The sequence below is a fragment of the Musca autumnalis genome, unplaced genomic scaffold (genome assembly GCF_047663935.1).
Source record: "Musca autumnalis isolate F117 unplaced genomic scaffold, ASM4766393v1 scaffold_2, whole genome shotgun sequence".
Classification (NCBI taxonomy): Eukaryota; Metazoa; Arthropoda; class Insecta; order Diptera; family Muscidae; genus Musca; species Musca autumnalis.
The window spans coordinates 255,441,461-255,455,646 of record NW_027411755.1 but is presented as its reverse complement, the minus strand read 5'-3'; the positions used below and the strand labels follow the sequence as shown (position 1 = coordinate 255,455,646).

The following is a 14,186-nucleotide window of genomic DNA, read 5'->3' as shown; positions in this document are numbered from 1 at the left end:
TAGAGAAACCACAAATGACCAGTTGATAAAGTTAAGTAAGATATACGACAGTAAAAACAGTAAAAATGTTGATATATTTTTTTAAAATTTTCAATATATGAGGTATTTGAACACATACAGCAACCCAATTTGTATCAGAAATTATCACATTTTTGTTTAAAAGTTTGGTCCACAGGCTCCGCCAAATATCATCCGATTATCATCCAAAAGTGTAGGCTAGTTCTTTACATTGTACCCCAACCATGGATGACGTTAAACATTATATCTGAACTACATTAGCTGTAGTATTCTTCTAAAGTATACATTTTCCTGTGGACTTACGACTTTTTCGTACTCAAATTTGTACGTTTTGTGGACTTACGACCTTTTCCGACAAGGGCTAAACATATAGAAAAACGCGACATACTACCATTTTCTTTGTATCATACGACGTGTTATGACTTGTACTATCATCCTGTAACAAAAACGCGATTTCCAAAAAAAAGTGGACTTACGACCTTTTCCGACGGAGCAGACGATATGATTTTCATGACAAACCAAACTCTTTATTAATTCAAACTAATTCATGAAATAACTAGAACTAATTTATCAGTATAAAGTTTACACCCATAATTTAAATTTAATCACCGCCGCTGCACCGACGGCACCGTCCACTCTCAGCCACTGATTTTGTTTCATCTTACAAAAGCTTTTCTATTATCTTCTCATCACTTGTTCAGATTTCGACATGGACTCCAACAGCACTCCTTTAAGAATTTCTAGTTCGTGAACCTACATTTAATTTGTAATTTTATAACAAAAATTTTGGAAATGTATACTCTTTTGTTTTGATGTCGCTACTTGTAGGGATGTACAAATCGACTTTGCAAAAATGTGTGCAGGGTAGTAATCTATATAAAGATTTCTATATAAAGATTTGGTATTGGTAAAAGATATCCCGTAGATATTCCATTGATGAATTCCTGCTTAATATATTGTACATTCACAATTACTTCGATATTTGTTTTTGACTAAGAAAATCACCACGTAAGACTTCTAATGATATGATTCTTGTTGATAGTACCCTCATATTGGCCTGCTCTAAATAGAAAATATTAATAGAAGGAGAACTTTTGTTAGCTTTCATTAGAACATCCGTCTTAAGCTCTTCTTTTGGCAGAATCCCTCTACTATTGCTAGATTGATTATAACTTTTTAAGGGGGTCTCATTTCATGGCTTAAAGGCTTTGCCATAACATAATAATACGCCACAAAGCTCTTGTAGTGGGGATATTAGTAGAGCGATTTTTTTCTGCCCATATGCATCCATCCCCTTTCGCTAGGTGTAAAATGTTATCTAACATTTAACATTATTACTTTATAATTACATATAACATTATATTAGCTAAACTACTCCTATCTCCGGAACCCCTTTTCCGCAAATTAGTATCAAGGACATTGGTGTTAGTAGCTAATTACTCCTTTAAAACAATGTTTTTGGGTACATACCGATTTCGTGTATCCTTATCCGATTTCTTGACAATACCAACAACTATTGCTTTTGTAAATTTAATCGAATCCTGACGATTTGAGCTTGCCGAAGCTGTTGAGGCATTATCAACACTCCCTATACTGGAAGCAATAAAATCAGTGTCATCTTCGGAGTCTTTCTTTAAGACATTGGTGCATGCAATGGCATTTGAGGGCGGTGGTGGGGTTGTTGTTAGGTGGATACCATCGGCTACGGAGGTATTGTCATCTTCGGTATTGCCATGTGGATCTTGTTGTGTTTTCATTGTGAATGAAATTTATTCGGTGGGACAGCAGAAAGTGTCCAAATTGGTTTGATTTTGAATTTTTTCCCCTTTTTTAAATGTTCTCTTCCCTCTTTTTGATGTTGCTCTCTTCTCTCACCTTCCCTTTTGTTATTTCCAGCCTGTTGAAATAGGTTTATGTTTAAATTTTTGTTGTTGTTGGTGTTGCTGCTGTTTAAATGATTGAAAAAAATCTGTTTTGTTTTTATTTTGTTGTTGTTGGTGGTGGTGTTTTTTTGTTCTTTAGAAGAACGTGGGTGCAATTATTTTTGTAACACAGCTGTTCTTTTTGTTATTGTTTTCGTTTTTGTTTGAGGGTTAATTTACTAAAAATTCCTGTATCCTGTTCTATGAAAGGATGTACGGCATGTCTTATCGTATAGGAAGTTTGTTGTCTATTGTGAAATGTGTGTTGGATTGAGTTTGTTTAGGGAAGTGGGTTCAATAACATTTTGCATTGCATGCAACTGCTTTGTTGGGGTTGTAGGTACAGTGGATCAATGTAAAGGGGGAATAGCACTGCATATTACCGGTGCTAACAAAGAACACAATGAAAGCTAAAACATAGCAAACTACATATTTTTCCTAAAAGATGTCAAAATATTTACAACAGGGTGGTACGCATAGGAATGCAGTCTACTTTTGTTAAATGCTTTTCACTATTTTTGATGGAAGTACAAATTTATCCGGAACTAGTTCGATTTTGGGTGACGTAGGAGGATGAAAGATACCAAGCAACGGTCTTAACTGGATTTAATATGACAAGGCCCAGGACTTATATTGGTCCCTCTCTTATCTCAAGTGGACACTGACCTCTCCGTGGTTTCACCTGAGGACTATTTTTAAATACATGGGTGACGTAGGGGATGAAAGATACCAAAGAACGGTCCTGACTGGCTTTAACATGGCAAAGATCAGGATCTATCTTGGTCCCTCTTTCATCTCAAGTGGACACTGACTTCCCCGTGGTGTCACCTGGTGGACTACCTTTAACACCTGTTAAAGATAGTGAGCTAACATGTGCCGCGCGTTCACCCATAAGAACGTTAAAAACTTGGGTTTGGACGTTGGGTTAGTAACTCTCCCCTAGAAAAAACAGGCTACTATGAAAATACAAAGGAAAAGAAAAACAAACGCCTCTACAGTTGACGACCCCCGCAAACATTTTAAGGACCATGATCTACAAATCTGTACCTGGAATGTTCGCACTCTTCATAGAGAATGTGCAGTTTACGCACTGGCAGATGTACTTGAAAAGTACAAGGCGGACATTACTGCCATACAGGAAATACGATGGATTGGGGAAAGGCGTCACAACAACACCTAAAGGTGACGCACTGTATTATAGCTGCCATGACACAAAGCATGAGTTTGGTTGCGGATTTGTAGTTGGTCGGTGTTAAAAACATCTGGGATCCACCTTCACCCCAGTGAATGAAAGACTCGCTGCAATTAGATTAAGAGCAAAATTCTTCAACATCAGCATTATTTGCGCTCATGCTCCCACTGAAGACAAGGACGAACAGACCAAAGATATATTTTACGAGCGCTTAGAAGAAACTTATGACCGTTGCCCTGTCCATGACATTAAAATTATGCTAGGCGATTTTAATGCCCAAATTGGAAAGGAGAATATCAGGAAATTCAGTCTCCACAGTCAAACATCTGATAATGGTATGAGGCCGATAGACTTTGCAGCTGCAAGAGTAGTTAGCAGTACCAGATTTAAGCATCTCGATATTCATAAGGGCACCTGGCTGTCGCAAAATCAAAGAACAATAAACCAAATTGATCACGTTGTGATAGGTGGAAGACATGCATCAAGCGTGTTGGAGGTACGATCGTTCCGAGGTACAAACATAGACTCGGACCACTACCTTGTTGCAGCAAAGGTACATATTAGATTAAACGTAGCAAACAAAGTGCGAACAGATACAACACGAAAGTTAGACATCGGTAAGCTGCAATCACAACAGATAGCCACAGCATATTCCACTCAACTAGCCCACATCAAACTGATAGCTTTGGTACAGGCACATCCTCCTGTAGAGACCAGCAAGTTAATTTGATAACTGATACTGATAGTGTGCTCGGGATATGGGAAATTCATTTTCCCAAACTGCTGGTATCCAATACTAACGAAGTCAACGAAGATACCACAGATCCAATCCCAGAAGATGGTATTGAGTGTATATCGACCGGCCAAGATGAAGTAATGACAGCAATAAACAGGCTGAAGAACAATAAGGCAGCAGGAGTCGAGCTGTTCAAAACCGGAGGCGACGCGCTGATAATGTGTATGCATCACCTAGTTGGCACCATCTGGCAGGAAGAACGCGTACCCGAAGATAATTGAACCATACCAATGCGGCCATAGACCTGGCAAGTCCACCATTGACCAGATATTTACTCTGCGGCAAATCCTGGAGAAGACCCAAGAGATGCAGATCGACACCTACAACATTTTTATCGATTACACTGTGAACCGAAATTTTGGGGGGTGGAAAATTTCTTTTGGGGATGAAAGCTCTTAGTGAGTATATACAGAACCCAGAAGGGCAGATCCGCCGTGAGTCGAACTTTTGAGATATGGCGTAATGAATATTTTGCTGGAGACCCTATAAGACCTCAGATATTAGCGTTATATCTTTGTCCGCTGTTGTTTTAGCTTATTTTTGAGATCACATTTCTTCCGCCAAATCAAATGAGGATTATTTTCGTAGAGCATTTTGACCTTCTATCTCGCTTCTTTCAATGTCCTTTTCGTCCTTTATTTTAAGAGCGACTATAAAAGTACCACAAGATGACGTTTTTCAGCTTCGAAATATTCTACAAAAATGTCGCTCAGAAAATTTTAGGTACGGCGTTTTCATAGTCATTTTTTAAATTTACCCCTGTTTGCTCAGAAAAAAACTGTGTTTTATGTTTTTGTATGTTCTGTAACGAATATACAAAAAACAAAATATAGTCTTTTTCTGAACAAAAACAGGGTAAATACACAAAACGACCACGAAAACGCGACAAAATCGATTTGTTGTCAATGAGAGTCGTACCTAAAATTTTCTGGCCGACATTTTTGCAGAACATTTCGAAGCTGAAAAACGTCATCTTGTGGTACTTTTATAGCGGCTCTTAAAATAAAGGACGAAAAGGACATTGAAGGAAGCGAGATAGAAGGTCAAAATGCTCTACGAAAATAATCCTCATTTGATTTGGCTGAAGAAATGTGATCTCAAAAATAAGCTAAAATAACAGCGGACAAAGATATAACGCTAATATCTGAGGGCTTATAGAGTACCCAGCAAAATATTCATCACGCCATATCTCTAAAGTTTGACTCACGGCGGATCTGTCCTTCTGGGCTCTGTATATACTCACCAAGAGCTTTCAACCCCAAAAGGAATTTTCCACCCCCCAGACTTTGAGCTCCATTTTGTTGCACAGTGTTATAAGGCAGCCATCGACAGCCCCCTACGCCCAAAGGTATTCCAAGCAATGTCTGAATTTGGTATCCCCGCAATGCTCATTCGGCTTTGTAAGATGACTTCAACTACTACTAGGTCCTCAGTTAAAATAGGAAAGAACCTCTCCGAACAATTCAGTTCCAAAAGATGTTTCAGACAAGGAGACAGCCTTTCGTTTGATATTTTCAACATCCTGCTAGAAACGTCAAAGAAGTGGCACAATCCACACCAATAGCCACATGTTACTTACGTATGCTGATGATACCCAGCAAAAAATCCTACCAAAATCACGGGTTCTGTAAGGGATTTTTGGCAACTACTCACAAACCCCATTTCTCCCCCATTATTTTTACAAGGGCATGTCGCACTCAGTTTCTAGTTATTTTATGACCACTAGAATAACTAGTAATTCTGTGAACACTAGAAGTTGAAAAGTAAGGTGAAAAAAATTCTATTTTTAGAACAGTTGATGTAGAAAATTTGTTTTTAATTTCATCACACTTCTTACTTTTATTTTACTTTATTTTATTTCGCTGTCTGCCCGAGTTGAACCCACGAACCCTCTGATTTCTAGCCAAAGACACTACACACTGTGCCACGCACACTAATATTAAGGATTGCTTAAGAACTTAAATGTGCAGTACACATGTGCACCACGAACTGTTATTTTTTTAAATGACAAAAAATCGCGTGCCGACGGCGAGCGTTGAACACACAACCGTAGGATATATAGTCGTACACACACACTGTACCACCGTCCTCATTGCTTAGTGAGGAGTAAAGTAAGTAGGTTTGCCTTGTAAATTTTTTAAGAAGTAACCCATTACTTTTCAGATTACTTGTAATGCGAAAAGAAGCTTGTTTACATTACTTTGTAATGGGTTACGTAATGACTAACGGATCCGAATTTCAGCTGGGTATAGACATCATGGGACGATCAATAAAAGAAGTAACCGATATTTTTATGAAGGTCGAATGAGAATCTTCTAAGTGGGTCTGGCGGTAAACGGCAAGAAGATCAAGTTGATGGGGTCGACGCGCAATGTGTCTCTTGAGCTCGGACCAACTGTTAAAGTTGGTTCCTATAATTTTGAGGTAGTAAAAGACTTCGTATAACTCGGCACAGCCGTAAATACAACAAACAACATAAGTTGTGAAATAAGAAGAAGAATTGTATTGGCCAACAGAAGCTACTTTGGCTTAAGTAAGCAGTTTAAAAACAAAGCCACAACTCGCCAAACAAAAACAACGCGTTACTAAACACTGATACTACCCGTGTTAAAGTATGGTTCCGAAGCCTGGTTACGTGCGCAAGCAGATAAAACAGTGTTGTTTTAGAGAGAAAATCTGCGACAGATCTACGGGGCAATCTGTGTTGACCGTGAATATCAACGTCGATTGAACCACGTACTGTATCTGCTATACAACAGCCTCAGTATAGTAAAACGTATCGAGATACAAAGATTACGTTGACTAGGCCATCTCATAAGAATCAGCAATGATGAACCCGCTAAAAAGGCGTATAAATACGGGCCACATGGTGGTACACAAGTGGATGAAGAAGAGATGGAAAGACGCGGTATTCCAAAAAACAAACAGAGAGGAATAGAAATATTTTCTTAATTCGGCTTATAGCACAAATGGCCGACTAAGTAAGTTTTGCTGATGAGTAGCATCATTATGTAAAGGAAATCAAAAACCACTTTTACAAAAAGTGTCCGATTTCACTCAGAAATCCCCATATATTTTTAATCTGACATCATCTTAAATAGTCCAGCCAACAATACCCAGCAAAATGTTTTATGACAAAGAAGTAGTTGAAGCGGTAGTAAGCCCGGCGATAAGCTTTACAACAGGATGGCACGGCTAGGAAGTAATCCACTTCGCATTTTTTTTTTTTTTCTATTTTTGATGGAAGTAGAAATTTATCTGGAACTACTTCAATTTTAGTTTGCTGGGTATGTATTTCTATAAAAACTCTCCATATAGAATTCCAGTGACCATATGTTTTCTTTGTGTGTAGATTCTTTTTAATTTTTCTAATTTTTATATTTTCTTTCAAATATCTCCATTGGCGTAGAAGATTTATAAAAATCCCAACATTGCTATTAATTTTGTTGTAAGTTTTTTACACTGAGCCACTGTATTTTATTGATGCATCAAAAATAAAAACACACGCACTCACAAACAGCACTCTCTGGAATGGAAATTTCTTTGTTACAATTCTTTGTGCTTTATCAGATTTACTTTATTGTGGAAAATTTACTTTATTAGGGACTTTATAAAAATTAAATTTTTTATATAAAAAATATAAAAATTTTATGCACTTTTATATAAAATTTCTATTATGTTTCCAATCACGTATTTTGTTCTTTTCATTAAGTGCAATTTATCTCACAATAAAAAAAGATTTCGTGCTTTTTCATTCGAATATAAAATGTTCCGGTTCCTTTCTTTGTTAGGTCGTGCCGTGCGTTGTACTGAAGTTGCAATTCTATGATGAGTGCAGTGCCGTGAATGTGACTTTGTTGAATGGCGGGAGAAACTAAAACTCTTTGTGCATTTCACTCTCCTCGGCAAACAGCGGTAAACAACAATGAACTAGCTGGTCATAGTCGTCCCGGTGTGTTACACTACCAAGCCACTCGACACGTATAGTTTTTGTTGTTGCCACAGGAACTATTTCCCATTGTTTCCCCATGTATAGTTCATGAACTGTTGCTCGGCTATCTGCCCAGCCATCTATTCATCCATTGATTACAACAATAGGCAAATGATGCACATCATCTTCTCACCTTTAAGAGGAGAATGTCAGATAACTTATTGAGATAAAATTGTCTTTGTTGTCTGCCTGCCATCTCCCACTACTTACTCTCACGCTTTTCTATAGTTAAGTATTTTGAAAAGTATCTTGCGCCCCTGTAACCACACTATTCTATAAGTGGTGAAGTGCAGCACTGTCGGCATATGACCGACTAACGACATACCCAGCTGTTTAAAAAAGAAAAGAGATTTGTTTAGTGAAGTATTTGGTTTTCCAAAGAAGTATGTATGTGTGGAGAGAGTGAACGGAGAACTAGGAAGGACAATTTGAGATAAAAATTTCTATGTGTGAGATAAATTTTAAAAAGATTACAGACAAGCCTCTTGAAACGTATAAGAATCTAACATCCTTAGGGTGCCTTTCAAGAAGTCTTTTTATACTTCAGCCTTTAGGCTGGAGAGGGTATACACTTTCATACGACCAAAAATGTGCCTCATCGTAATAACAGTTTTAGACCCCAAGTATGTTTGGGCGATATCCGTTTCAGACAATTTGGAGTCGATTTAGCCATGTCATTCGTCTGTCTGTCCGTCCGTCTGGCTGGTGCGCACGATAACTCTTGAAGGAATCAACCGATGCGAACCAAATTTTGGGGATCCTAATATTGTGTCCAAACTTAGTTTAAGTTCGAAGATGTGCCATATTGGTTCACTCCTTCGGGTACCTCCCCCACAAAAGTTCTAAATATTTCTGTAAAATGGTGTGAACGATAACTCTCGAAGGGAACAATCGATTTGGTCCAAACTTTGCACATCGTATTATTCCCTCCAGACATAGATAGGGTTCGAATGTGGACTATATCGGTCCACACCTTCGGGTACCTCCCACACCAAATTCGGATAAAGTGAAGTTTAAGAGCACCTCGCGGATTGTTTTGAAAATTTTTCAGCAGGTTGTCCTTGCGACCTTCTTTACGACGCTACAATTTTTTCCGTGCAAGTCCATACTTCCTGAGATAATGGCCTAAAAGCTCCAAGAAAAAGTTCTTGACGGCACCAACCAAAATGGCAAATCCGCAAGATACTTCTCGTAGGGAGTTTCTGATTGATCCAAACTTTGCACATCCATCCACTCATGTATCAGGTTGGAATATGGACTATATCAGACCACTCCTTCGGGTACCTCCCACACAAAATTCGGATAAAGTGAAGTTTAAGAGCTCTTCTCGGATCGTTTTGAAATTTGTTCAGCAGGTTGCCCTTGCGACTCCCTTTACGACGGTACAATTTTTTTCCGTGCAAGTCCATACTTCCTGAGATATTGGCCTAAAAACTCCAAGAAACACTGACGGCACAAACCAAAATGACAAATCTGCAAGATAAATCTCGCAGGGAGTTTCTGATTGATGCAGACTTTGCACATCGTATTATTTCATCCAGTCATGTATGAGGTTGGAATAGGGTCTACATCGGTGAACTCCTTCGGGTACCTTCTGCATACATTTCGGCAAAAGCGAAGTTTAAGAGCTCTTCTCGGATAGTTTTGAAATTTTTTCAGCAGGTTGCCCTTGCGACTCCCTTTACGACGGTAAAATTTTTTTCCGTGCAAGTCCATACTTCCTGAGATATTGACCTAAAAACTTCAAGAAAGAAAGAAATATAAATCTCGCAGGGCGTTTCTGAATGGTGCAGACTATGCACATCGTATCAGGTTGAAATATGGGCCACATCGGTCCACTCCTTCGGGTAACTTCTGCATAAATTTCGGTAAAAGCGAAGTTAAAGCCCATCTTGGATGGTTTTGATTCTTTTTTCAGTAGGTTGTCCTCTTGACCCCTTTCACAACGGTCCAATATTTTCTGAAGTAAGTCCTAATAATAATAATAATTGTTCCACAAACATCCCAGGCGGGACAGGGGAGACTCCTCTCATATCAAAGAGTGCACCCCGATTCATATTAGCTCAATGATATGGGACCTACTGTTTATCGCCGAGTCCGAACGGCGTGTCTAAGACACCACTTGTAGAGAAGTTGTACAAGGCTGAAATACTCAGAAAATGTCGCCAACATTACTGAGGGGTATTTTGCCACCGTTGAAAAGTGTTTGATGTTGACTGGCCGGGGAATCGAACCCACGACCTTAAGCGTGCAAGGCGGGTGTGCATACCATTGCACCACGGTGGCACCCAATGAAGTAAGTCCTACTAATGAAATAATGGCCCAAAAGCCCTGCCAGCACATACTAAAATGCTTATTGCGCAAGATAACTCTAGAAATTTTTCAAAAATTTCTTCCAAAATTAATTTAACGTTTTTTTATTAATCTTCTCGTTTAAAGTTAAGCTTGATGATCGGAAATTTTTTGCAAGTGAAAAAGGAAACGACTCTAACCCACACATCAGCAGCTCTTCAGACGTATCGACTGTGGAATGGCTTCTCTGTCATAGAACTTTTCGTTTTCAAATGAAAATGTGTTTTTAATATGTATTTCGATTCATAGAGAATCAGAAGTTTGCTTACTAAAACTTTGTATACGTCGATGATTTGGTATTTCTCTACATTACTCGTATAGTACCTACAGATTCCATGTATTTTAAAGCTAATTCGTTATTATTGTGATTTTTTCGGTGGCTGAGGGTATATCTCCATCAGCACAGCTGACTGATACCTTCTTACTTGTTAAACAATTAAAAAATATTGGTCGGCTTTATCGGCGGAGATATACCCTCAACCTATGTGAATTGAAACTTTCACCTACGGACAGATCGAATGAATTTAGGGTCTCTTTAGAATTTTGTGGCCCTTTTTGGACATTTGAACTTGCCGACAAAAATGTGGATTAGGATTGAAGTTCAAAAGTTAAGCGGTGGAGGTACTTAAAGGTAAGGATCGACAGAGTCCAATATGGACCGGGATCTTATTTTGAGAATCATATCTTTTTGATAGATGTCGCGCCCACTAATCATTTCAGTGGGTCATCGTTTAACTTTTGGAACGGTATGCCAGGAAGCATAAACTTGTCCACGAAAAAAATATTATAGCTGTAAACAGGACCACAACGAAAAGCATCGGTATACATTTCCCAAGGATCTTCGAACAGACCCTAAACTGCACTTAGACACAAATGTTGAACTATTTTGGGGGTACCCTAAAGAGAGGACCGATATGAGCCATTTTAGAAGTTAAAGTATATTTTGGCAAAATATTATAAGATCCAAAGTTTGGACCAACTTGGCCCGTTCAAAAGATATAGTGCATACCATTTTAGTGACCTTTTTTAAATATTGGGTGGTAGTACAGGAAGTTGTGGACCGGTATTGCCCATTTTCGAATTGAAACTAAATTTGGACAAAATATGACGAAGGCCAAATTTTGGACTAAATCGGTTGATCAGTTCGAGAGTTATCGTGCCCTCCTGCGACTACATATGCTGCCATAGGGGTTTTTACACCTTTCGGCCTGTTTCTAAAGAAGTATGGACTTGCCCCTGAAGAAACTTTTACCTTCGTAATTGAGACAGCGAATGCATGTCGCTTCAACAGAAATTAAAGTGATTCGAGAGCAGGTCTTAAAAAAAACTTATCCGAAATTTTGTGTGGTAAGTACCCGAACCTGACCTATATTTGGTAGATATATTAGGTTGTGTAAAGTATGGAGTTATCATGAGCACAATTTTTTCGAACATTTTTGACTTTGACTTATCTTCGAACTTAAACTATGTTTGGACAAAATATTACGAAGGCCAAATTTTGGACCGAATCGGCAGATCCGTTCGTATGTTATCCTGCGCTCCAACTACTACACACGGTGTCATTGGGGTTTATTGCACCTTTCAGGCTATTTTCTCAGAAAGTATGGACTTGCCCTTGATGAAATTTGTGTCGTCGAAAATCAAGGCGATCCGGGGGCAGGTCCTAAACTGAACATTTCCGAAATCGGTTACTCCCTCCAAGAGTTATCGTGCGCACAAATTTTCCGAACAATTTCAAACTTTTGTGGGTAAGGTGCCCGATATAAGCCATCTTCGAACTTAAATTATGTTTGAACAAAATATTACGAAAACCAATTTTGGACCGAATCTGTTGATCCCTTTGAGAGTTATCGTGCGCTCCAGCCAGCCAGACATACAGACGGACGGACATGGTTAAATCAACTCCAAATTGTCTGAAACGGATTTCGTCCAAACATACTTGGGGTCTAAAACCATTATTTCGGTGGGCACATTTTGCACGTCTGAACGTGTATATACCCTCGTTAGCACAAATGCTGAGGGTATAAAAAGGTCTTCCATATGCAGGAGACCTGTAGCAGGTATACTGTACAGACAAGTCTCATGAAACGGATAAGAATCGAACAACCTTAGTGTGCCTCTCTATCCATAGAAGACCTTTATAGGTCTTCTGTCTATAAAAGACAAGTTGAAGCACTTCCTTTTATAGAAGATTTTTAGAATGTCTTCTGTCTCCAGTAAATCTTTAGAAGATCGTGGAAGAGCTTTAGCAGATCTTTCGACTATAGAAGGTCTTTAGAAGGTTATGTGATCAAAATGATCTATAGAATAGCCTCAGCCACCACTGCGCACGCGGGCGCTTGCTGTGTGCACAAACACAAACTCACTTATGGTTTACAAGAAATAAACAGGCTGTGGTTGCAGAGAGAGGGAGAATAACTCTCGTACATGTGACTCACACAAACAGAACTTTTGCTTTGCTGACCCTGCTATAGAAGGTCTTTTGTTTACAGATGACCCTTCGTAGGTCTTCTGTCTTTTGAAAAATTTTAGAAGATCTACTGTCTAGAATGTCTAGAAGGTCTTCTGTCTCTGCCTATAGAGGACCCTTAGATAATTTTCTGCCTATAGAAGACACATAGTTTTCTGTTCATAGGAAACCTTTAGAAGTTATTTAGACCTTGTTAAGGTCATCTTTGTATACTATCTTTACCAGGCCTTCTGTCTATAGAAGACTTGTGGAAGAAAAGTCCTTTGCCTATAAAAAAATCTTAAGAATGTCTTCTCTCTACAGAAGAAGTTTAGAAGGTATTTTCTATATAAAAGAACTTTAGAAGGACTTCTCTCTATAGGAGACCTTTAGTAGGTCTGTAGAAGTCGTTTAGAAGGTCATCTGTGTTTAGAAGAGCCTTAGAACTTCTATGTGTAGAAGATGCTTAGAAGGTTTTCTTTTACCCTTAGAGTGTCTTCCGTCTGAAACATACCCTTAAAAAGTCTTGTCTATAGAAGACCCTTAAAGGGTCTTCTTTGTATGGAAGACCCGTAGAATGTCTTCGATCTGTAAAATACCCTTAAAAGATCGTCTGTCTTTAGAAGGTGTTTTATTTATAAAAGACCCTTTAGAAGGTTTCCTGTCCATAGAAGACGTTTTGATGGTCTTCTATATATAGAATACCTTTGAAAAGGTACTTCGTCTACGGAAGATCTCTAATAGGTCTTCTGTTTATTAAAGAGGTTTAGCAGGTGTTCTTCCATAGAAGACCAATGACAAGTGTTATTTCCATAGAAAACCTTTAGCAGGTCGTCTTCTATCCTTAGAATACCCTAAGTAGCTTTTCTGCTTACAGAAAACCTATAGTAGATTTCTGGTGTATAGAAAACCTCTAGCAGACCTTTAGTAGGCCTTCTGTCAATAGAAAACCTTTATAAAGTCTTATGTAAAAGGAGACCTCTAGAAGGTCCTCTGTCCATAGAAAATCTTTATGAAGTCTTCTGTCTATAGAAGACTTTTAGATGATATTCTGTCCATAGAAGTCATTTTACAAGTTTTCTGTTCAAATGTTGAAGTCCTTCCCAAGTCTTTTGTCTACAGAAGACCTTTTAAAGGTATTTTGTTTATAGAACTCCTTTAAGGCGTGAGTACATAAGCTGCCTCGCCTGCTTGACTTGCTTGCTTCTGATAACAGAATAAAGAAGACCGAGCCAATTTTTGAACTATTTTGCCATTTTCTTTTTTATTCTTTTATCTGAAGCAAGCAGGCGAGGCTTCTTATGTACCTAGGCCTCTTGGAGGTCTTCTGCCTATAGAAGACCTTTTAAACGACTTTTGTCTATAGAATACACCTCTTCCTCTTTGTATAGAAGACCCTTAGATGGTCTTCTGCCTATAAAAGTCCCTTAGAAGGTCTTGTCGATAGACTCTTAAGGCCTGGGTAC

The 14,186-nt window shown here is 38.6% G+C and overlaps 1 protein-coding gene across 7 annotated transcripts in view; it reads right to left on the bottom strand.

Annotated features, from left to right (window-relative positions):
• Positions 1 to 14,186, bottom strand: part of Ndae1 (Na[+]-driven anion exchanger 1) — a 192,292-nt gene that overhangs the window by 146,286 nt on the left and 31,820 nt on the right. The window contains exon 2 of one of the 7 annotated variants that reach the window (XM_073971531.1): positions 1,489 to 1,915. The exons of the other annotated variants lie outside the window; for them this stretch is intronic. Coding sequence (XP_073827632.1) covers positions 1,489 to 1,775 — 287 coding nt within the window. The 5' untranslated portion in view covers positions 1,776 to 1,915. The remainder of the gene's footprint in view (positions 1 to 1,488; positions 1,916 to 14,186) is intronic. 7 annotated transcript variants of the gene reach the window in all.